Raw genomic sequence first — 25,811 nt, 5'->3', positions numbered from 1 at the left:
AAAACACATTAAAACCATTAAAAAAATTAAAATCACAACTCAGGACTGCTAGTAAAACTTAACCAAAGGCTGTCCTAAATAAAACAGTCTTCAGCTGCCTCCTAAAGATCAAAGGTGAGGGGGCCAGGCACACCTCCCTGGGAAGGTTGCTCCACAATCACGGGGCTGCCACCGAAAAGGCCCTCTCGTGTGCCCTCCAGATGAACTTCCTTGATTGATGGGACAGTCAGGAGGGCCTCTCCCTGCGGTCTTAATGCCTGGGCAGGGACGTGTGCTGGGTGTCATTTCCAAGCATCTGCAGACCTTTGCCTAGTATTCTACTAAACAGGGATAGCCAAGGGACACCTTTCTGTTTTTCCTAAATTAAAACTGAAAACACATTTATCCCTGACACTCCAAAATATTTGCTTTTACTGTATGTGACAACAATCCTCAGTAGTGTGCTCATCTTGTGCTTTTGTGAGCGTAGGTGCTCTGGTCTCACCCCTTCACTGGAATGAGCCACCCCTATGGTGGTTATTCTTGCAGAGATACAACAGGGCACCCTCCTTTGAGGATGGGAAATTCTGCTGCATCTCTGCTCCAGTCACACCTGGTGCAAAGATGCAACAAAGACCAACCGAATCCTGCACAGACAAAACGAGCAGACTCTTATGAGGATGGATAAGCAGAACGGTGTGGCAGCTAAGACTGTTGATCAGCACTTGGAAGACCCAGGTTCGAATCCTCACTCTGCCATGGAAGCTTGCTGGGGGACCTTGGATCAGCCACACACTCTTAGCCTAACCTACCTCACAGGTAAAATGGAGAAGGGGAGAATGATGAAAACCACTTTGGTTCCCCACTGGAAAGAACATGGGTGTAAATGAAGTAAATAAATAACCTTGAGCTCATTGGCACATTTATTCTTCTTTTAACGAGCATTTCTCACAGCACTGGCACTTCTCTTGCAACCCTCAAGCTAAGCCCAGCCTGCCCTAAAAGTACTGTACTTAAATTATTGCAATTAAAAACAGTTTGGGAAAGAGCTAAAATGGCAAAACTGACAGCTTATAAAATTCTACAGAAAGACCCAAGGAGGACCAGGCCGTCGGCCCGTGACATCCGATTGCCGGGAGTTAAGTTTTATTAATAAGCAAGATTCAGCTCTAGTATGTAATATACAATATTTATGTCTCATTTTGCTCATGACCTGCCATATGTCATTCCAGCTTCAATAAAACATGAATTTGAAATGGTAAGAAAACTTTCTGTGCCTGGTACGTGCCGCTGGAAAAGGCTTTGAGAAAGAGACGGGCAGGGAGAGTCTACGTCTTCCCCCCTCTGCCTGGGAGGCCTGTTTTCACGTCTGGGCACGGCCTCGCTGTTGAACCTTAAGGACAGGGTTGCCAGGTCCCTCTTCGCCACCGGTGGGAAGTTTTTGGGGAGGAGCCCAAGGAGGGCGGGCTTTGGGGAGGGACTTCAATGCCATAGAGTCCAATTGCCAAAGCAGCCATTTTCTCCAGCTGAACTGATCTCTAGCAGCCGGAGATCGGTTGTAATAGCAGGAGATCTACAGCGAGTACCTGGAGGTTGGCAGCCCTACTTAAGGCGCCTCAGTTGCCCAGCTGTAAAATGGGCAAAAAGGCAGCCCACTTCACAGAGCTTGGCAGGGGCATAATACCACAGCCCTCCCCCACTTTCACTGCACCTACCTGGCCTCCTCGACCCATCCCATCCCAGCCTGGCCTCATCCCTCCCCAGAGGTCGGATTTCACAGCCAAGGCCTATTTCTGCCGGTGGAATCTGCCGCCTCAGGCCTCTGCTCCCCTTACAGGGCTCCGGCTCTGCTCGCTAACCCAAGTTTTCCCCAGCTGCCGTTTCACCCCCTTCTCCTCCTCTGGGATGCTGAAAGCAGGGGTCCCCCACAGGGTGCACATGGTGCACATGGTGAGCGTCAACACCTTTCCCGGCGCCCACCAAGCGTGGCCATGTGGGGCTCTCGCCCCGACACACCTTCTGATTGGCTGCGCAGATGAAAATAACACCGTCGCAGTTGGAGCTGGTTTTATTCTCTCCACTCTTGCCGCTTTGGCCATTGGACTCTATGGCATTGAAGTCCCTCCCCTCCCCAAACCCCGCCCTCCTCAGGCTCCGCCCCCAAAAACCTCCCGTCGGTCGCGAAGAGGGACCTGGCAACCCTAGCCCACCACCCAGTGTCAGAATCCCAAAGGTGACGCCTGGAGATCTCCCACCATTATAATTGATCCCCAGATAGAGCTGCCCGTCTCCAGGTGGTTTGAAAATCAGCACAGAGATAACTGTACAAAGCGAACACACATGTAACGTGTTTAAACATATATTCAACCCAAGAGCAGTGAAACATGTAGAATATACAGACAACTATGTACACAAATATACAGTGTTGTTTTCTAATGCAGTCTTTGTGCAAAGAAATTGTTGTTCTGCTGTAGTAGTAGTTGAAGAAAATATCTTTAAAAAGTCCAAAAGGTACTTCTTAATAATCCAATTTGTGGAGAAAGGCAATAGTTGGGAGATTTCCCACTATTACAACAGATCTCCAGGCGACAGAGATCAGTTTGCCTGGAGAAAATGGCAGCTTTGGCAGGTGGACTCGATGGCGTTATACCCCACTCAAGTCCCTCCCCAAACCCCGCCCTCCTCAGGCTGCACTCCCAAAATCTCCAGGTATTTCCTAACCTGGCGCTGGCAACTCTATCCTCAGATGACAGAGATCAGTTTCCCCTGGAGAAAACGGCTGCTTTGGAGGGTGGACTCTACGGCATTATATAACAATGAGGCCCCTCCCCTGCCTAAACCTTGCCTACCCAGAATTGGTAACCCTAGCCCACAGGCTCAGAAAGGTTGGGGACCCCTGACCTAAAACACTGGTCTTCAGAAAGGAGAATTCTGGTTAGCAGCTGGAGGCCACATTGCACTCCTTAAAATATGTATGTATGTATGTATGTATGTATGTATGTATGTACTTCACATACCCCACCTTTCTCCCCAAGAGGGACCCCAAAGTAGCTTACATTGTTCTCCGCTCCTGCATTTTATCCTCACAACAACCCTGTGAGGTAGGTTAGGCTGACAGGGTGTGTGAGTTGGCCAAGGCCACCCAGTAAGCTTCCGTGGAACAGTGGGGATTCAAACCTGGGACTCCAGATCCTAGTTCAGCACTCTAACCATTACCCCACACTGCTGCTGAATCTCTCTCGGTTGTTTACAAGTGTATAGGTGACCTCTATGTTCCCCCCCAATCCCAATGAGGCAAATAATAATTCCAAGTGAGCCATTAAAATGTTTTTTTTTTTAAAGATATTGGAAAAAGGGTTAACCGGCCTCCATGGGTGCGCTGGAGGTTCAATTCAAATCCGCAGGTCCTACAAATGCTATTTATCCATAATAAACCACTGAAAAGATCCATTCATGGATCCCAGATGTTGCATCTAGTTTGGCCCAAGATGTGACATCAACAAAGTTGCCAACCTCCAGGTGGTGGCTGGAGATCTCCCACCATTCCAACTGATCTTCAGGCAACAGAGATCAGTTCATCTGGAGAAAATGGCACCTTTGGAAGGTGGACTCTAGGTCACTGAAGTCTCTCCCCTCTCCAAACCCTGCCCTTCTCAGGCTGCACTCCCCAAATCTCCAGGTGTTCCCCAGCCCAGAGCTGGCAACCCTAGATATCAAAGCCAGGCCCAATAGTAGGTTCAGAACAAACACAGGCTCTACTTCTGCACAGCCTGCTTTGGAATTCTGTGCAAAACTACTCCAATCTAAATTCACAGAAGACAAAAGACTTAAGGGCAGAGTAACTCAGCACAGGGATGCACTTCTGGACCGGAGAACATTTTAGTTGAAGGAATATCCAGAGTTCTTTCTTCCACCTTTTATACTCACAACTTTGGTAGGTTGTGTTGAGCCAAGGTCACCCAATGAGCTTCACAGATGAACAGGGATTTGAATTTGGGCGTTCTAGATCTGAGCTCCACATTCTCACCCGCTACCCCACACTGGATGCTACGGTTGCCAACCTCCAGGTGGGGCCTGGAGGCCTCCTGGAATTACAGCTGATCTCCAGATTACACAAACCAGTTCTCCTGGAGAAAATGGTAGGACTCTATGGCACTATATATCCTACTGCGGTCTCTCCCTTCCCCAAAACCTGCCCTGTCCAGGCTCTACCCTTAAACCTCCAGGGCTTTCCCAATCCAGAGTTGGCCACTCTGCTGGTTGTACACAGCTGAATGTTTGAAAAAACTTTGTGGCTATGTGAAATGCAGCATTTCTCTGCAAAGACTCAAGCGCTGACATTATGCAGGAAACAAGCCCTAGAGATCATGCAGTATAAAACTCCACCTCCCTGCTTTTGCTCTTACTCCCCCCCACATTCCTCCCCCCTGCCATCTGTGTGTCTCTCTCTCCCCAACAGGTACTGCATTGACTGGGGACAACCAAAATAAAAGGGTGCGTGTGTCATACATCACAAAAGCTTTATCATTCAAAGAAACATGTAAAACAAAGCTTTAAAAGTTGGCAAGGGGCTAGTTGGTCCCCAAATCCCCAGTTCTGCATGCATGAAAGTAAATTCACCGCAACGAGGAAACATTTATTGAGAGCCTCCAGGTGGGGCCTGGGGATCCCCCGGAATAGCTTATCTCCAAACTACAGAGATCAGTTCCCCTGGATAAAATGGATGCTTTGGAGGGTGGGGCTCTGTGGCCTTGTACCACACTGAGGTCCCTGTCCTCCCCAGCCTCCACCCCCAAATCTCCAGGAGTATCCCAGCCTGGATCCGGCAACCCTCCCCTGCCCCCAACATGGCCAAGGAGGACCTGGCAACCCTATAGTGACTTTATTTCTTCCCCTTACAAAAATCTCTCTCCAGCTTTGCTTGTTAAGGGCACACGGGTGGCTTAAAATAGGAACTGGCTCTCCAGGAGGAATAGCTCACTATTTGAGGTTTCCGAAAAAGCAATTAGGGAGGCAGCAGCCTTTGCGTCTCCGTCCCCCTCCGGGGAAGCACCCTCAAGAAATGGGTGTTAAGGACACATTTGCCACCTGTTAAACAGCTAAAAGGCTGTCACCAGCAATGACCTTGCGGGGGGGGAGGGGGCCTTTGGGGGTGACTTCCCTGTCGTGTACAGGGAAAACAGCCATTTCCCTCCCCTCATTTTCCCAACAGCCTAGGTCAACACCCTCCCCTTTCATCCTCCTTTGCCCGCCTGCTTCGTAGGCCGTGGGAGGGGGGGAGAGAGGGGGTATTTTTGGAGACTGCACCTGTTCGAAGCATTCCTGCAAACTCTGGGTAAGCACATAGCTTAGAGCAGGGGGAACTTGCTGACACAGAGACAGTCACACACCAGTCTTGCAGACAGGGATCAGGCAGGCCTTTTAGGCAGAGGCACAGAGCAGGCTGCCGTCCCGGAGGACTCCACGGAGGCAAGGCGCTCCGGGCCGGTTCTCCGGCCAAGTACCCACGCGACTGCTTGGGGCAGCACGACAAAGAGAGCGCTGATGTACCACAGGGTGCCGACTCCCTCCTGGCCATCTATGGCATCGTTGCTTGAGTCTGCTTTCACTAAACAAATCTAAGCTAAGCCCTACGGGGCTGGGGGGTGACGAAATAGCTTAAACCCGCTTTGGTCCAGATGGGAACGTGCATATGGAATGACAGACAGGAGGCCCACGAGTAACAGAGGACGGGGCTGCAATATGGTCTGAAGCAGTGTAAGAAGAGGCGATTTGCAGCAGCTGAGGCCTGCCCCATCACAGCACTGCCCAAGTGAGGGGAGGGACCATGGCTCAGTAGTATGCAGAAGGTCCCAGGTTCAATCCCCGGCATCTCCAGTTAAAAGGACCAGGCAGGAGGGGATGTGAAAGTCCACTACCAGAGACCCTAGACAGCTGCTGGCAGTCTGAGTAGAGAATACCTGAGGCCCTGGAGAGTTGCTGCCAGTCTGAGAGGACAATCCTGACTCCGATGGACCAATGGTCTGATTCAGTATAAGGCAACTTCACGTGTTCATGCAAGAAAAAATCAATACATTTATTATGGTCGCGGATCAGCACCCAAGCTGCACCTTCTAAAAATTCCCCCTCCTGCTGCAGCTATCAACGGAGCAAGAGCCCTCTGTGGCAGTCGAGCAAATTTTCTACCCTCAGGGAAGCCTTCCCATATTGAGCTGCCTGTTGTGGATCACCTGCACAATGCAAGGGATTTGGGGCCTCAGCCCACCAGGTGTTTTCCGTTGGCTACCTGCAGCCTGTTCAATCTCGCCTTTGTCCCAGGCAAGGGGAACACTGCCTTGCGCCCACAGGTGTGGAAACGGAGGACAAGCTGTCTGAGCCACGCACACCCTGCTCCTAATCTCCTCGATGGGTATGTCCAGGGGTTCAGAACAACACAGCTGGAAAGAGATTGTTCCATTGTGTCCGGTGGCTGTTGGGATAATCCCCCCTCCCCGCTCGGGTATTAGGGGAGAATGACGGAAGAAGAAGCAGGCACGCCACGATTTGTTGCAAAGTGTAAAACGTGAGGTGCTTAGGCCCAGGTGCAGCTGGCTGTCATGACCTCGGACCTGGAAGCAAAACTTCAATTAAGCTGTGGCTTGCTAGGTCAGGGTCCCCCTCTATCTGCTCCAAGGACAGGCACTAAGCTCCTGAAAATAAATTCAGAGATGTCACCTAGAGGAAAAGTTTCAGTTGGATCGAGATTTCCGTTTTGCAGAGAGGGAAAGTGAATGAAAGCCACGCTAGTTGTTTTTTTAAGAGAGATGCTCCGTGCATTTAAAATAACACGTCCAGCAGAAAGAAATGGTTTTCCCAGTCTGGGGCTGCAGTGAAGATCCTTATGTGAGTTTCTACCTGTTGTACAGCCTTCACACACACACACCCCAAATGGTGGCAGCACCCTTGGGAAATGCAATGTGTGGGAGATTTATTTATTTACTTTATTTATATCCCATCTTTCTCCCCAGTCAGGAGCCAAAGCGGCTTACACCGTTCTCCTCGTCTCCATGTTATCCTCACAACAACCCTGTGAGGAAGGTTAGGCTGAGAGAGTGTGACTGGCCCAAGGTCACCCGGCGAGCTTCCATGGCTAAGTGGGATTCCCTGGCAAAGTATTCCAGATTCTCGGCTGACACTTTAACTACTAGGCCACACTGGCTTGCCCTGTCAAACCCAGCTGACCCACTATTTACATTTGCTAATTCCATTTCTATGGACTCTCACCACGGAACTTGAGGTGGATTCCCAAGCATTTGTTTGCAGAGGTCCCAAGCAGACTTGAGCCTGCCTTTCTTCCACAAACCTGCTGTTTCTTGCACCCTTCTGACTACACCTGGTGACTTCTTGTAAGAAGGAAAATCATGTTTTCCTAGAGACAAAATATTAATATTTAAGTCCCAGGGAAGAACAGACTGTTCCTGCCACAGAAATGCAACCTCATGGCCCAGATCCACCACTGTAGATGCACTGACATCGGCAGAGCAGGGAGGCACATGGGTTGGGGAACCCACGTGCCTCCTACGGATGGGAGCGCCGAACCTGGAAGGCCCGGCACGCCAGCTTCCCAAGATGCATTGCGGGTGGCCATCTTCACAGGCAAGCTTGAACCGAACCCCACATGGCCTTTCAGCCCTCACAGAATTATACACAAACAGCAGTTGTAGCGCCGGTTATTATGGAGTAGAAAAGTACCCCCAAAGGTTAAAGTACACTTCATTTGGCAATTTAATCTTCAGCATTTATGCAAGAGCAAGCCTTAACCATGGGTCTGGCCCCCTTGATATAATCCCCATTGCCACCCCACAACTGAACAGGGTTCAAGCATGGGTGTCAGGCATGGTCTGAGAAAGGAATGCTATGGTTTCTCCAAGGCCGGCTCCGTGTCCTGTAAACAGTGTGTTTAGACCACTGGTTCCCAACCAGGGGTCCATGGACCCCCAGGGGTCCGCGAGAACTAAATTAAGGTCCGCGAAACAAAGTTATAAACCCATAATAAATTAATATTTTTAATTAAAAGTTCTTTATTAGAATAATATTTGAATATATATTTTTATAAGTGTAATGTTTAACTGCCCTGACCTGGATGGCCCAGGCTAGCCTGATCTGGTCAGATCTCAGAAGCTAAGCAGGGTCAGCCCTGGTTAGTATTTGGATGGGAGACCACCAAGGAATACCAGGGTTGCTGTGCAGAGGAAGGCACTGGCAAACCACCTCTGTAGTCTCTTGCCATGAAAACCCCAAAAGGGGTCGCCATAAGTTTGCTGTGACTTGACGGCACTTTACACACACACACAATGTTTAACTAACAGTTATGATTAAAGTTTATTTTCAAATTCTCAGAATTTTTATTTTGAACCTTGGGGTCCCTGCACCGAACAAAAAAGTCCTAGTGGTCCCTGGTCAAAAAAAGGTTGGGAACCACTGGTTTAGACTGTGGGAATGCTCCTAACTCCCTGACAGCTCTGTGAAAGGGAGGGGGGTTGCCATGGTATCCAGATCTACCCCAATTTGCCCTTTGCTCTTCCATATATGCCCTGTACTGTACCTGTAGTTTTCACTAGTGTCCATCTAACTCCTGGCTACTGCTACCTGTGGATTTCCCAATAAATCAACTTTCTTTGGACTGTCTGTCTGCTGGTGTTGTTTACGGGATTATCACGGGACTAGAGTTTACAATGGGATAAAGGGGTAAATTGTGCAGTGATTAGAACAGGGGTCCCGAACATGGTGCCTATGGGCGCTGTGACACCTTTCCTGGCACCACTCAAGTATTTTCAGAAAGTGGGTGGGGTCAGGTGGGGCTCTTCCCTAGTACAGCTTCTGATCGGCCATGCAAGCTAAAATAATGTTGCTTCAGTGGCAGATGCCACCACAGCACTGGTCCTGTTTTCTTTCTCCTCTTGCCCAGTGTGTTCTGTATGTTACCCCCTCATCTCCCCTGCCCTTGGACTTCTCTGGGCGTGTGTGTGGGGGGCACCACCTCCTCCAGCAGCCATTTTGTGGCTACACCCACCACCCTATGTCAGGCTCAAAAAGGTTAGAGCATCACAGTCGAATCCGGGAGACCCAGGTTCAACTTCCCATGAAGCTTGCTGGGTGATCATTGCCCGCTCATTCTGTCTGTCTGTCTGTCCACCTAGCCTACCCCACAGGGATGCACTGAGGATAAAATGGACAAGGCTGAACCAAGTGCACTGCTCCAAGCCCTCCAAAGTAGGGGTAGGTTTAAAAAAAAAACATACTAGATACACATTACAGGGGTCTAAAGTGCTACAGGTGCCTAGCTCAGATTTGCAAGCCCATTAGAGAAGGTCTATGGCAGGGGTGTCAAACATAATGCCCAGGGGCCAAATTCGGCCCCTTGCAAGCTCTTATCTGGCCCACAAGCCAGCCAAGGCAGTCACACACACACGCCCACTCCCAACGTGGACTGGCGAGACTGCTGCAGGCTCACCAGCTGAGGCAAACGCCCGCCCCCCAGCCCAAGATGTCAATTATCAAAGAAAATACTGTAAGAGTGTTATTGCTTTAAGCATGTTTGTATTTTAAGTTATTAAAAAAGTTAAAAATAATATAATTAATTGGCTTTGCCTGTGTCTTCTACAAAGTTTGTATCTCTGGTACCTGGCATTAAATTTTATGGTACACAGGGCCCGGCCCGACCAAGTGACAGATTAGGTGCTGCGGATAATGCTGCTGCGGCCGTCTTGTTTGGGGGCTTCCTAGAGGCCCCTGGTTGGCCACTGTGTGAACACACTGCTGGACTAGATGGGCCTTGGTCTGATCCAGCATGGCCTTCTTATGTTCTTATGAGCACAACACCCCTGGTATAAGGCATTGCACAAATACATTCCACATTGTGCTTTTGAGGCATATAAGCAGAGAAGGAGGGGATATTTCAAGCTTGCATGGGGCCCCAGAGAAATGATGTTTCAGCCTTGCTGTGGCAACCTGGAGTGATGCTCCTACCCTTCTCCTGCTTGGAACTCCTGCCTTCTCTTTTTATCTCTCACTCCCAAGAAAGAGGGACAGTATGTAGGACATCCTTTGCCAAAATCTATGCCAGGGAGTCTTATTATTGACAGAGCATGAAATTAAAACTCTACCATGCCAGCAGAACATGAGAGAAGCAGCAGCCAAGGATGGGGAAGGAAAAAAAAGTTTCACTCCCAACTCTGCTTCCCGACACCCAACTCGGAACATATGATCGGATAACTCTGCGCATGCACAAAGTGAGTAACCACCTGTGTGTGCGACACCCCCCCTCCTGCAGATTAGAGAAGTCAGGAGCACATGCCTTCCGGAGAAGTCAATACACCCTTCCAAGCCTGCTTGCAACACTGCACATACATTTGTGTCATACCCACACGGGAGTATTACCCTTCCACCACACAGATTTGGAGTAGACCCAGTCAAACACAGAGAGAATCTGGATTCGTGACCTGATTTCTTAATTCAAACAGTCCAATGCTTCTAGCTCCTGTGTAGCTGCAAACATCATTTGGGAACTGCCCGAAACAAGGGCCTGCAGTTCTCCAGCCAGGGGCAACCGTGGGTAGCTGAAGCAGTAGCCCAGTGGCTACCGGTGGGCACCTGAGCTGGGTACTGGGCTAATGCACAATAAGTTCTCCCTACAAGCCTCATTAATGATCCAGAATTCTGCCCCATAACACCCACATTTATGCAAAAAATGTGGAACCTCCCCGCCCCCCGGGACCCTGCCTGCCCAAACTCAGACATATGTGAATATAACTCAACCCCTCGAGTGCTACGTTTGGATTTCATGGGGAAAGAATACAGGTTGTGTTTACAGACGCACCATCTGAACAACTATGAATGTCATGGAAGAACAACAACTTAAGTGAGTAATCCAGCTCAAGAAAGGCTGGGACAAGGGTGTTGTTTCAAGGGTCTCCTCAGGTGCAGAGATCACAGCTTGGGTCTGAACTCTCTCTCTCTCTCGCTGTAAAACTTTAGAGGATGACTTTTACTTCTTGCAACAGAAGTAGAATCACATTTATTTTTTAAACTGCATACAAGAACAATGTGTGTAAAATTCCAGGCATCACCATTCAAGAGAGAAGCTGAGAAATTCTAGCCAGATTCCTTGTGACTGGCCCAGGGGCTCAATTGAGTCTCGGGGTCGTTTATGCAGGGAGTTTTACCTGAGGTTTGTTGCTCGCTGGACCCACACTTTCCTGTTGGGAATCTCTGCACCAGCAGTCTCCAAGCTCAAATCAAGTCCCCACCCCTTTAAATGCTGTGTTGTAATTGGCTTACTTTGTAGAGCTTACTGTGAAAGAAAATCCCCCCCAAACCCAATCGCTGCATAAAAAAGCATTTTAAGAACAAAAAACCGAACTATCTGAAAGGTGGTGGTGGGGAAGCCAAGCCTCGGTTTTAAAAAGCCTTTCTTCTGCTCAGAAAGAGCTCTGAGGAAGCAGGAAGCATTAGAATCCCTGCCTCTTTACACGCTGCTTTGTAATTGGCTGTGAGAGAAACCAAGCTTGCGTGTCCCACACTTTGCCTTATGTATAAGGATTTCGCCCGGGCTGAGCTCAGGGGAGAGAGAAGAATCGGGTTAACAGGAAGTCCCAGGATTTGTGAGGGCTGGCAGCAAGGTGATCACTAATGGAGGAAAAACTCATGCATAACTCCAAGGAACAACCAAGACAGACCGGGGGCGAACGTGAGTGAAGGTACCCATGCATAAATGACCTGGGACTTCTCATCTGGCCCTACGTCCAGACTGTGGGACTTCCCATCTGGCCCTCAGCATAGTTACCAGTCCCAAGGATTCATCCCTTGCTGATTACAGATCCCATTTGCTTTCTCCTGTCTTAGTAAGATATGGGCAAAGGACTCTTTAAGCTCCTCCTTCCCATCACTGACAGACACAGAGGCCTTGGCAATATTCTCCCTTTATAAATGTCAGTCACTTCCTCTTGCGCACCAAACCGAAGTCAATGCAGTCAAGTGGCCTCAAGGGGAGGCCTCCGCTGCTGTTCCCAATGGGGAGGAGGGTAGGGGAAGAGCCCTTTGCCCATCTCCACTCACATGCCAGTCACGCAAGAGGCACAGCACAGCCAATGGCGCCAGCCCACAAAGCCTTGCTTCAATTCTCAATATGGCCTCTGTGAATATTTCCATGCTGGCCAAGGCCTTGGGACCCATCCCGACAGCACCCACACACACACACACCGCCTGCTAGACCGTCTACCATAAGGGATACCTAGATGTGCCTTTGCCATCCCAACTGCCCCGAAATTCCCAGGCCTGCCTGCCTCACACTGCACATGGTAAATCAACTTCCCACTACCATCAACTGGCAGGTTCAACCCCAAATAAAGTGCCTAAATGAGGAGCAATTTCCTACCCCTCCGGCCTGCTCCCTGTAGCCCCCACATAACACTTAAAGGGAGGCGGCCCCCACAAACAAACACTGCCCCCCAAGGCTCTGCAGCTCAAACCGGGGTGCCCACCACACTGGACCCGAACCCTGGAAAACAGCCTGTGACAAATGGCACTCAGCTATCAGCACAAGACAAATAAAACTTAGTAACTAGTGAGGCTGCCAAGGAAAGGGGTCCTTGTTAGGGTTGCCAGGTCCCTCTTCACCACCGGTGGGAGGTTTTTTGGGGCGGAGCCTGAGGAGGGCGGGGTTTGGGGAGGGACTTCGATGCCATAGAGTCCAATTGCCCAAGTGGCCATTTTTTCCAAGGGAACTGATCTCTATCGGCTGGAGATCAGTTGTAATAGAAGGAGAACTCCAGCTAGTACCTGGAGGTTGGTAACCCTAGTCCTTGTTCTCGCTGTCATCCTAGATCAGTGGTTCCCAACCTTTTTTTGACCAGGGACCACTAGGACTTTTTTGTTCGGTGCAGGGACCCCAAGGTTCAAAATAAAAATTCTGAGAATTTGAAAATAAACTTTAATCATAACTGTTCGTTAAACATTAAACTTAGAATATTTTTTTAATATATATTTTTATAATCGAGAACTTTTAATTGAAAATATTAATTTATTATGGGTTTATAACTTTGTTTCACGGACCTTAATTTAGTTCTCGCGGACCCCTGGGGGTCCATGGATCCCTGGTTGGGAACCAGTGTCCTAGATGCATGTCCCTTCCTTGTGGGTTACTCATTGGTACATTCAGTGTTCGCCTCCCCCCTTCTCCCCCATTAGAAGAATAAGCAAACTTGTTTCTCCTGATCATACCCATAGACTTGGAACACAAATTGTCTAGGTCAGAGATGGCATCCGTTCCCAGAGGAAATTATAACCACAAGAACCTTCCAGGATGGAAGAGAACCGCCTTGAGCAAGCCATTCCCCGGAGGATACCCGTCTCTACAGCCTATGAGCCATGATAGATAAATGGAGCCTCAGTGTCCAGAGGCAGTCTATCTCTGCATAAGGGGCAGAGGGGATAAGTGGCAAGGGAAAACTGCTGCCTTCCGATCGCTGCTGGAAACAGGATGCTGGACCAGACAGACCTTTGATGCGATCCAGCAAAGTCTCCGGGGCGGAGCAGGGTGCCACCCGGCCGGCCCCAGGGAACCACCTGTTTGCGGGCAGACGGGCGGCAGGCGTCTCTCTGGCAAGGGCGCCCACTCTAATTTTAGCCCTCGCCTAATGTGAGGGGGGAGGCCAAGATCCATCCCCCCCCCGCAAAAAGACTGAAAGAAGCAGAGGGGCGGAAGGAGGGCAGGTTGACCCCCCCCCTCGCCCATCTTCTCCAGATCCGCCCGCTTAGTTTTTGGCTCTGGAGCCCGCACCCTGCACCTTACGGGATGCGACCCCGGTGTAAAGACCCCCCAGCCTCTGACCTCTGGGTCTGCTCCATTATCCCCCCAAAGTGGGGGGGGGGGGCTGCAAGGCAAAAAAGTCCACGAAAGACGTCCAGCTAGAAGAGACATCAGGGCGAAAACGCATGGGCGCTGGAGCCTCCTTTCTTCCCTGTTCCAGCCAGGATCCAGCCAGGATCGAACGCACGGACGTTCGAAGAACGTTCGTGCGTTCGATCCTGGCTTGAACGTTCGAAGAATGTTCGTGCGTTCGATCCCGGCTGGATCCTGGCTGGAACAGGGAAGAAAGGAGGCTCAAGCGGCCGTGCGTTTTCGCCCATCACTCTCCCCCCCCCAAAAAAAAATTACACCCCCGGACTGCCCTCCCCCCGTGGATACCTCTAGTCGCCCCCCCCCGCTCCTTGGATCCCCCCCTCTCCCCACTCAGGGCCCTGCTTGCCTTGCCCCCCCCCTCCAAGGAGCCTCCGCCTCGGCCCCCAACTTTCTCCTTGCTCGGCCTTCAAGTCTCCTCCCCGCCCCCCCCCCGCGCCTCCCCACCTGCACCTTCCCCGTTATTCTGCATCCTCATCCCCCCCAACGCCCCCCTCTCCGCAAACCCCACTCACGGTCCGGAGAAACTGGACGTCGTCCTCGCCCTCCCCGCCGCCTTCGGCCATGGCTGGGCTGCGGGCGGGCGGGCTGGCTGACCGGCTTGCGGGGAAGGGGGCCGGGGGCGACCGGGGCGGCAGCGAGGGCTGCCCGGCTCGGCTCGTTCGCAGGTGCCGGGAGCCGCGGAGACACTGAGCGAGCGCCCCGGACTTCGGCCAGCGCCGGCCGGCCGGCCAGCCCGCTTCCCCGCCCCCCGGCCCGCCCCCCGGCCCCAAGCGCATGGGGAGGGCGAGGAGAGCGGGAGGACGAATGAATGGAAGAGGGAAGGAGGCAGGCAGCCGGCGCCGGCTGGACAGCTCCGGCGGCGGAGCCTCCCTGCGCTGAAGCAGCCTACCTGGAAGAGCAGGCGTGCCAGGCTTAGCGAGGTCGGCCTTTGCGACTGTCGCGGACCTCCTTCTGGCATTGCAGAGGGGGTCCCGTTGCCCGGTTGCGATGATTCCAGGGTGTTCGGTGCAAGGTTAATCGTGCCGGCCAGCCTCGCAAGGCTGCTGTTAGCTTGCAGGGCCGGGAACAAAGAGCAAGGGAGAGCGGATGCCTGCGGGCCGACTGCTTGCCGACTTCCCTGGGCCCTGTTGAAAGCAGGTCGAACTGGGGGGGCCCTTGGTCCAATCTAGCAAGGCTCCAGAGATCCCCTTTTGAAAAGCCTTTCCTGCTCAAATGAACCGCCTGGGCCCTTGGGGTAGCTTCTAACGCACATAGCATTTCAGAATGCTTCGCATCCATTTCCTCGGCAATCCGACCAACAGCTCTGAAAGGTAGGCCAGCGTTATTAACTTTGCAGGTCAGGTGTCAGACAAAAGAGGGAAACCGGATTCCACCAGCAGTTGAAGAGAGGGGTGGTATCTAGTGGTTAGAGCAGACAGCCTAACAAAAAGACAGGGCGGGGGGCTTCCTGACCCATATAAGCCACAGCATAGATCCCACCTGAAAGAATTTCCACCCATTTGAATTAAATTATGTCCTAACTATTTTATATGTGCCTGGTTTACAATAAAGCGGTTTGATGTTCTTAGGAAGATGAACTAGCAACTTAACCCTCTGAAAAACAGCAGAGAAAGGCATTACCGTAGCCATTTATTCACTAATTAAGTTGTAAAAAAAGAAAGAAAGAAAGAGTCTTATTCTACCATCAGCTCCCAGAGCTTATTAGGGCCCCCACAAATGTGCAAAACAGAAATGCTCAGGAAAGGCCATTCTTACAAAGGGATCAGACCTAAAGTATAAGGATAGGGTTGTAGTCTATTGTAATGTTTATTGTATGCATGACACCTTTATTCCTGCAATGCTACGTCTTCTGCTTTTGCAACCCTTTCCCACATTAGGAAGCACCAACCCTTAGCCAGTTTAATGCCATAGAAAAGGTGCCACGATTTCCCTTCTCCAATCCTAGCCATGCTGGATAGTTTTGTGTATTAGCAATCTTTGCAGTCTGACTGATTGTTTTCCATATTTTGTAATCTGCCTTCAGTCTTGGGGAGAAAGGTGGGCTATAAAGGAAGTTAATTTACTATTATAAAAGACTAACCAGTGTCTAATTACCCTGTTACGGAGCTGAAGCAGGTATAGACTGCCCAGCTTCTGCAGACAAGTGCCCTGGGGGCTTTTCCAGAACACATCTTTCCACTGAGAAAATACTCCCCCCCCCCAATGAAATTAAAGACACAGTGTCTTTAAACCATGTACGGAATGCGCTATCCATGTAGCACGCTGTTGTCTAAGGAAGGGAAATCTCACTGCCTGCCAAGGGTCTCTGGCATGACATCCCCCGTTAAAGCCTGTCCAGAGCAGGTCTTAGGAGAAGGCCTTTCACTGCCTGAGATCTAGGGTTGCCAGCTCTGGGTTGGGAAATACCTGGAGGTTGGGGGTTGGCGAGGGACTTCAATGGCGTACAGTGCCACAGACAACATCCTCCAAAGCGGCCATTTTCTCCAGGTGAAATGATCTCTGTTGCCTGGAGATCAGTTATAATAGCAGGAGATCTCCAGCCACCACCTGGAGGCTGGCAACCCTACTGAGACCTGGCATGGATCAGTGGGTCTGTTTCGCCAAAGAGTTTGTCGGTTCAAATAAGACCCAGCAGACGTGGCGTTCTACTGCTGTGGCCCACAGGAATATCCTGGTCTGAGGGTTGCCGGGTCTCCCCTGGCCACCGGTGAGGGATGGGGGGGGGGTAGGGTTGCCTGGGGAGGGAGGGACCTCATCGGGGTAAAATGCCATAGAAGCCACTCTCCAAAGCATCCCTTTTCTCCAGGGGAACTGATCTCTGTATCATGAGATGAGCTGTAATTCTGGGGAATCCCCAGGCCCCACCTGGAGGCTGGCAACCCTACCTGGTCTGGCGGCAATCCCATTTTCTCACTGCTGATGGAAGGAAAGGGTGCGCTGGCAATACTTAAACAACGACCAAACCTAGAGAAAGACAGTAAGTCAAAAGGGAGAGACCCATGCAGGTAGCAAGGAAACAAAGATATGGGGAGGGGGAAGAGCTTTGCATGCAGGGCTGGGACCATGCAAGTCTCATAGCCAAGGGGCAGAGATCATACTTTGCACATGCACAGAGGTCCAGGTACAGCCAGGGTTGCCAACCTCCAGGAGCCCAGAGATCCCCAGAATTACAACTTATCTCCAGACAACATAGATCAGTTCCCCTGGTAAAAATGGCTGCTTTGGAGGATTTACTCCATGGCATTATACCTCACTGAGGTCTCTCCCCAAACCCTGCCCTCCCCTGGATCCACCCCCAATTCTCCATGAATTTCCCAATCCAGAGACCCCAGCCCTTTAATACGTAACGCCTGGCAAAGGTCTCCACCTGAGATCCTTTAGACAGAAGAGCCGATAGGCAGGAGCCGGCCTGCTGATCAGAGCTAGGTTAAGAATGCTCTCTTTCTGTCCTGACCTGTGAGCTCAGGCCTTCCACCAAGCCAGGCAGATTGGTCCCTCGAGCTCGGCGGCGTCTCTGCTGACCAGCAGCAGCTCTACAGGATCTCAAGCAGAGAAAGGCCTTTTCCAACACCTGAGGATCCTTCTCCCTGGAAATGAAACCAGCAACTCGCATGCAAAGTCACAGCCACCAGGGAACAGAGCTTCTGCACATGCGCAGAGTGCATCCCTCACATAAGCCTGCGAAGTTCAACCAGCGTGAGTTTGGGAGCTCACAGGCTTTTCCCCCAAGTGCTCATGAGGGCTGTGCTCTGAGCATGTGCAGAGTACAAATCTGTAACAAATTCTGAGGTATTGTACCTTGTGAACACTGATAAAGCAGAAGTTTCACATTAGTAACAACAGTATGATGAACTCCATAAATTAGCCTGTAGTGCAGGGTTAGTGTCCCTGTCTAAACTAAAAGTCCAGTCACTTCTTCATTAATATATGCATGCCAGTTTTTAAAAAGTTTGGTTTTTGCAAACAAATATTGCTGATGCATATCAGAAAAAGAAACTTGCATCATTTGAGTTTACAGAGAAGCCTGTCTCTACCTGCATAGTTTGTTTGTTTATTGAACCTCTAGCCCGCCTCATCAGACAGACGTTGGTCCAAAAAGAGGGGACCAGCTCTGCTGGATTTCTCTGGTGCTGCAATATGTTCTGTGCCAGCTAGTTCAATGAGGGTGTGCTGTGTGCATTAGAACCCCCACTGGAAGAAAAAGCTACAGACCCAACCTTGCTGTTCGAATAATCCCCCACCAGAAATTATTTGAAGTTGATAGCACACAAAAAAGGTTTAAGCCTTTGCTGTTTAGATTAGAATTACTTGATAAACACACTCGTGGTTTGTTTGTTTGTTTTAATCTATTTATCTCAGAAAAGAAAACTGGACCAAAAGAGAAGAGAATTGAGGGGAAGAAATGATAGCTACGCACCCGGGCTTTTTATAGAAGCAGAATATTAACACCATTCCCCGGGGCCACAGAACTGCCCTTCTCTTCTCTGTTTCTTCACACCCTGGTTTTCGAAGCCTTCATAAATTAACTGGGGCAGCTTTCCCACTCCCAGGTGCTTCTGCCTTGCTGAATTGAGGCTCTCTTCTCTGCCCCCCCCCCCCAAATATCTGTGCACCCCCACAGGGCATCCCTGAAATTAACCCCTCCGCCCTTCCATTATTTTGACGGTGAAGTTAATTAGGAGCGGAGGAACCAGCTGATCATGCAGCATCGGGGAAGGCCGTTTTTCCCCCAGAAGCCTGGCTCAGAAAGATCTTGGCAAAACTGCAAATGGAGGTTGCTAAAAATAAAATAAAATAATTTAACAGCGCTAGACCTGTGACAGGCAAGGATTTAGCTGGTCGCCTCAAACCAACATGACCTTCAGCTTCCTGAAACTTCCTTGCCACCCGTGTTCCCCCGCACAGCTGGCCCTCATCGGCTTCCCAACTCTGGGTTGGAAAATACCTGGAGATTTGGGGGAGGGGAGCCTGGGGAGGGTGAGGTTTTGGGGGTGGGGCTCAGCAGATATAATACCGTAGAGTCCACTAGCCAAAGCTGCCATTTTCTTCAGGGGAACTGATCAGTGTTGTCTGGAGATCAATGATAATACCAGGAAAGCTCCAGGCCCCACCTGGAGGTTGGCAACCCTATGAGGCAGTGACTTCAGCAGCATAAACTTGCCATAAGATGTGGGGCGGAAATTGGATTTTCCATGGATGCATGTTTAGGATCAACGACAAGCATTTGTGCAGTGCTTTGAATGCTCACATCTTATGCATCCTTAATATAACCTTACATATGAGGTCAACTAACATTATTACCCATCTTGCAAATGGGTAACTGAGGCAGAGAGAGGGGGGAGAGAGAGAGACCCAGCTACCACCCAGTGAGTTCAGGGTAGACACAAAATTTTAACCCTAGACCTTGTGGCTCACAACTCCGTCTCATCCCACTGGCCAAACTTTGTCCCAAGTGTGGATTTTCCTCCTCCCATTCATTTGGGGCCTTGGCCAAAAGGAGAATTGCCATAAAAGGACAACTCATGAAAATGAATTTGTTTTTAAGTGTAAGGTGGGAAGGGACGAATATGTTAAACAGCTACCATATGATATTTCTTGCTTTTAATTATTTAGTGTTAGGATTAGGAAAAACAGCACACAAAGCAGCTGATACATTTCCAAAACAGTAAAATAAATACAGAAAAGTTTGGAAACAATCGAGGCACCTGATTGCCCCCTGGAGGGCAAAAGGAGAAACAGCAATGCATGCAGCTCAATCAAAAGGACTTTTAAAAATTGAGCCCTGTTCCCCGCTGCCGCCAATCTAGAGAAGGAGAGAGAATCAAAACGAGGTTCACCATACTCCCTTCCCCACACTTTGGCTAGAAAAGCTGCATGACAAAAGTCGTTTAGAGGAGCCAGTTTTAAAGGTTTTGCTTGCCACACAAGACTTGTCTGCCGTGCCGTGCGTCCCCCCATTGTCTTCAAGGCAAATGGTATCATGGGCTTAAAATACAAAACGCTTCTGGTTTTGGGAACAAGATAAGGGCAATACCTAAATACACTGAACACCCATGATCCTGAAATAGTTTCATACAAACCCCTTCAGCAGGAATAAACAGTTTAAAGGGTAGGAAAACAAAGGCCAGAAAGGGAGAGAAAATTAGTCTGAAATATCAGAATGTAGCAGGGTAAGCTCGTGTGAAATTAATGTCAACCGCAAGATAATATTAAAGGGAAAGTTATTGGCAGGGAGGGGACAGGCTGCAGCTCAGCTTCAAAAACCCAAGGCCTAGCACCGTTACCAGTGCCCATATGGACCTTACTTGCAAAATCCGAGCCAAAGATGAGAAAGGAAGGGTTAGGAAGTGAACACAACTTAACTAGCCCTGTATGATTCACCTCCAATTATTTGTATGATTCACCTCCAATTATTAGCCCAAGAAGAACTAGTAATTGTGAGCGACACTACAACATCCCAGTTCATCTACAAGTCCAGGGAATCATGACCTGCCACGAGTTGGGTTTCTGCCAGGGGGAATTTGGGAGAGCGGCGATATCTATGTTGTTCTCCCTCTAGCCGGCATCCCAAGAGGGGTTCCTGGGAATCTGATGCCACCTGTTCAGTTTCTTGGGGACTCTGTGATGCCGATTCCTTCCTGCCCCGCAGCCCCACAATGGCCATGGCCCAGTGTTTGTGGGCGATGAAGATCTGTCGCCCATAGGCCTTGAAGGACTGCAAGGGACTCTTGGGGGATGGCAAGGTGGCCCCTTTCTTTGCCGTACAGCCAGCCTCCTCCCCGGCTCGCAAGGGCAGGCCGCTCTCGTGGCTCACAGACCGGCCAAACCGGCGTCCCCCTCTCCGCTTCGGCCTAGCCATGTTTGGCCCCTCGTTCGGCTGGGACGACGTCCGCTGGAAGTTGAGGGTGAAGCGCTTCAGGCCGCTTTGGGGCACCCTGCTGAAGCAATGAAGGCCGCCAGCCTGGGTGTTGTGGTCTACCGGCAGGTCTGGCTTGGAGGAAAGGGGGATATTTGGGATGTCGCAAGGCTCGTTCTCCAGGCAGGCAGCCCCGTAGCTGTCAGCCAGTGTGACGCACACTGCGGGGATGCCTACCTGCCTTGTGCCTGCCACTATTACTTCTACACCAGGCTGTTCTGGGTCAGCTAGGCCAAAGCAGTCTCCAGGATCGATGGCGGCTTCGTCCAGAATAGAGTCCGTTTCTCCTTGTTTTGCAGTATCCCTCATGGACAGATCTTCAGGCCAACTCAACGAACGACGCAGAACTCGATGCTGCCACAGTGAGGGAGCCACCTCAGTGGGATTGCCAAGCAAACCCTCCACCTTTCCCAGGCAGCCTCCGTTCAAGGCCAGTTCTTGGTGCCTGCAGGAAACACCATCCAAACCAGGGCTTGACTCTGTACAAGTTTTGCATTTCACAGCAGTATCTTGGGCCACTTGGACTGTGTGGGGAGGGGCGTCTTCATCAGATGAGTGGCCCGGAGATCCTGGAAATTCCAGAGAGGATACTGTTTAAATGTGTGGGCAGCAGCATAGAACTTAGGGTTGCCAACGGAGATCTCCTGGAATGATGCTGAACTCCAGGTAGCAGAGATCAGTTCCCCTGGAGAAAATGGCTGCTTTGTGTAATGGACTCTACAGCATTATACCCCACTGAGGTTTCTCCCCAGGCTCCACCCCCAAATTTCCAGGAATTTACCAAACTGGAGTTGGCAACCCTAAGGTGGCACCCATTTATTCACTTGGGCATCAACTGTGACCGGGGGTTAAATACCACTTTGACAAATGCACTTGGTAGATGCAGGTTCTCTCACACAAAAGCTCATGCTACATGAATATTTCACTCTTTAAGATACCACAAGACTTTGGTATTAAAATGCACCCATGACACTGCAAATCTGATGCTGCGGATTTGGCGCCACCCAGACTTAGCTTATGGAACAACTGGCCACAAGATATGGCAGCTTAAGGCAAATTCATGGAGGACAGGCTGTCAAGAGAAACGGTCACCTCTGTTTCAATCAATCCAACAGTTTAAACACCAGCATTTGGCCATGTCATAAATTTAAAGCGAAAGCCTATTTCCTGAGGTGTCATCCAAGTGTTAAAGAATAACACAGGGAGAGTTTCTTATCAAATGCTACAAACTCTTCCGCTGTTCCCAATATAAGATCAAACCTTTACATTTCAAAGCGATCTGACTTAACTTTCCTCAGCAATGTCAGATGGAAGGGGAGAATCTTGCTCCTCTTCAAGAATCATCTTTGGAATCATGTTCTTGATTGGTTTATACTGGTCAGGGAGGTCAGTGGTCCCATTTCTTGGCACAAGTTTTTTCCATGCATGGCCCAAGGACCAGTAATGGGCCAGCTGCTTGCCTTCATGTGTGTAAGTGTATGCTGGGAAGCTAGATTTTGTTATTTCATGCATCTGCTTGTCCGTCTCCTTATGCTTGAGCCCAAACCTATTCTTTAATCTTTTCAATAAAGCCTGTTGCTTTTACTGGTGAGTTCCATTGAGTAGGTGAAGAGTCCAAACCCAGTTTCGGTCAAACTATCAGAAGGGAATTTATTCCAAGGTTCCTGGTTTGTGGATAGGTGAATAAAAACTTCCTTGCAAGGACATGGTGGGTTGAAAACCCCAGTCTTTGACACAGGCTCTCAAATTACTATTAGCCATAAAGGCTAAATAAAACCTCCAGGTTCAGAAAAAGTCTACCATTAAATTTTGGCTGCTGGGAGGGAACTAAAATGTGTGTGTGTATGGGGGGGGTGTGATTCAAGCATGTAGCCACTGAAAGGATGGTGGAAAAGGTGGTCTTTTGATTTGACACCACAAGACAATTTGTGTCCTTTCAGAGTTACAGACCCTCTATTAGATATACGTATTTGAGGAGCAGAAGGACTGAAGGAGAAAGGGAGTGTGTGTGTGTTAAGTGGGTTTTCTGCCCTCATGGCAAACACATTTCTGCCTTAGTGAGCACAGTAAGAACCCACATTTATTCAGCTCTATTCCGCTTATTCAGATGGTAGGCATCTTTTAAGGAGGTGCGGGAGAGAGATTTGGGGTTTGTTTTATTCTGGTTTTAGCAGGAACTGTTTTTTTTAACTATTATTGTAAGCCACCTTGAATCATGAGGAAAGGCGGAGTATAAATGTTTAAATAATCTACTCAGAAGCCAGATCAGTTTGGGGAAAAGGGTGGAACAGAGCAGCGCATGCATAGTCGACACCGATTTTGGCACACAAGCAGAAAAAGTAATTTCAAACTAGGTTTTCCTGGATCAGGCTGTGCGCCAGTTCTTCCCGTCCTGTAACAACCACATCACCGCAGTCAGGAAAAGATCCCAGATCGATCCCCCTGCGCACACCAAACCTTTTCTGCTACTGTCCACAATTCTGCGATGGACTTTGCTTTGGGCAACCAGGAAACTGACCTCCCTGGCCTTCGAAGGACGATCTTGCGCCTTTCACAGCAGTGCGGCAAGGAGAAATTTGGCTGGGGCCGTGTCTCTCTTCATCTGCCGAGCTTCTGCTTGCCATACAACTATTTAAAGGGCATTGAACATCCCCAGCCCAGGTGGTGGCAGGCTTTACGAAAGGGCCTTACCCTCTTTGGTTTCTTTGGGCTTGTGGGAGGGTAGGTGGGCCCACTGCTGCTGGGAACTGGGGCCTTCCAGCACCTCTGTCACCACCTTCTTTGCCAGGAACCAGCCGTTTGCTTGTGTAGCCTTGATGGAGTGAGACAGTAGTTGCTGGGGAGATGAAAAAGACATGCACATAATATAGGGTTGCCGAGTTCCAGGTAGTGGCTGGAGATCTATTACACCTGAACGAGCTATTACAACTAATCTCCAGGCGACAGAGATCAGTTCCCCTGGAGAAAATGGCTGCTTTGGAAGGTGGACTCTATGGCATTATTTCCACTGAAGTCCCTCCCCTCCTAAGGCTGCACCCCCCAAATATCCAGGTGTTTCCCAACCCAGGTCTGGCAACCCTAGCTACCCTACTTAGACCTGATCAAGTGGAAATCTTTTTTTAAAAGTTTTATTGAGGTATGCAAACTGTTACAGAACATACCAGAATATACAAAATATACCAAGAAGCATAGTACACAAAAAAGAAAAAAGTAAAGAAAAGAAAAAGTTAAATATAAAACATTACAGGAACTGACTTCCAACTCTCATACAGAACATAATATTATATATATTATTTCTTTTGTGAATAACACTTCAATTTTATCTGTTTTTACTTTAATTATTATTTAGCTATTTTCATCTTAGTCTACAGTTTAGTAAGTGCAGGTTTTAAAACCTAGGGGCATTTTTCTATCCCTGAAATACTGATTTACATATTTTGACCATGTCTTCCAATCTATATTAATGTTGGAAACCCAGCTATCTTCTATATATTTACTTAACTTGGCTATGTTTGCCAACTGCATAACTTTCTGATGCCATTCATGCAATGTAGGTACTTCTTCTGTTCTCCATTTTTCCGCTCATATGATTCTTGCTGCTGTTGTTGCTTTAAATATTTAAAATATCTCCCAATTGTTTTTCTAATGTCCTATCTAAGATACCCAGTAAATATATTTCCGGTTTGAGTGGGATTTTTACTCCAATAACTTTAGAAATTTCCTCATGAATACCTTTCCAAAAATTTTTCTCTTTGCTACAACTCCACCATTTGTGGAAAAAGGTTCCCTTTGTGTGACACACTTTGACATTTCTAACATTTTTCTTGATGCTTCAATAATAATTAATTTTTTGTTGTTTTTATAATAGGTATTTTTAAAGGCTTGTTTTAATGGTTTTAATTTTTTTTTTTGCCACATTGGGAACCTAAATTGGGTGGGAAAGTGGCATACAAGCATTTAAAATAAACACACACACACATATATATTTGTCCTCAAGGTACTGTAAGGTTTCTTTTTGTTCTGGCCAATAAGCCCAACTTGTCACTGCCAACTCCTCAATGTGGTGCACAAAGATAACAAACTGGATGACACATCAGCACATCTGAGCTGTAGCATTATAAATAATGAGTCCTAGGCAGGGAAGTCCACTCCCACCCTGAATTAATTTTACACTCTGATTAATTTTACACTCTGATTTACTCTGCTCTGGTTAGACCTCAACTAGAGTACTGTGTTCAATTTTGGGCACCACAATTTAAGAAAGATGTAGACAAGCTGGAACATGTCCAGAGAAAGGTAACAAAGATGGTGAGGGGTCTGGAGACCAAGTCCTATGAGGAAAGGTTGAAGGAGCTGGGTATGTTTAGCCTGAAGAGGAGAAGACTGAGAGGGGATATGATAACCATCTTCAAGTACTTGAAGGGCTGTCATATAGAGGAGGGTGCCGAGTTGTTTTCTGTTGCTTAAGAAGGTCGGACCAGAACCAACGGGTCGAAATTAAATCTAAAGAGTTTCCGCCTAGACATTAGGAAGAATTTTCTAACAGTTAGAGCGGTTCCTCAGTGGAACAGGCTTCCTCGGGAGGTGGTAAGCTCTCCATCTGTCAGCAATGCTGATTCTCTGACCTTAGGCAGATGATGAGAGGGAGGGCATCTTGGCCATCTTCTGGTCACTAGGGGTGTGGAGGGGGAGGTAGTTGTGAATTTCCTGCATTGTGCAGGGAGTTGGACTTAATGGCCCTGGTGGTCCCTTCCAACTTTATGATTCTATGATTCTATGATCCAATGTAAATTATAAGATGTAGTAACACTCTACTTCCATGGGGAATCATGACCAATGGTAGCCTTTTTTCTTTTCTTTTTTGTAACTGGCAATTCAAGCGATACACATGACAAGTCCTGGAGATGCTCAAAAAACAGCAGCTGAATTTATAAGCATACCTCGGAGACATTGTGGGTTTGGTTCCAGACCACC

General features: G+C 49.0%; 1 protein-coding gene across 1 annotated transcript in view; it reads right to left on the bottom strand.

The window, feature by feature from the left end:
- The window catches only part of RYR1 (ryanodine receptor 1), a 223,826-nt gene extending 209,333 nt beyond the window's left edge, over nt 1–14,493 (bottom strand). Inside the window, exon 1 of the mRNA XM_056847594.1 lies at nt 14,434–14,493. Coding sequence (XP_056703572.1) covers nt 14,434–14,484 — 51 coding nt within the window. The 5' untranslated portion in view covers nt 14,485–14,493. The remainder of the gene's footprint in view (nt 1–14,433) is intronic.
- Nucleotides 14,494–25,811: the final 11,318 nt, after the last annotated feature.

This window comes from Euleptes europaea, chromosome 3, assembly GCF_029931775.1.
Source record: "Euleptes europaea isolate rEulEur1 chromosome 3, rEulEur1.hap1, whole genome shotgun sequence".
Classification (NCBI taxonomy): domain Eukaryota; kingdom Metazoa; phylum Chordata; class Lepidosauria; order Squamata; family Sphaerodactylidae; genus Euleptes; species Euleptes europaea.
The sequence above is the reverse complement of the archived record's forward strand: the minus strand, read 5'-3'. Positions and strand labels throughout refer to the sequence as shown.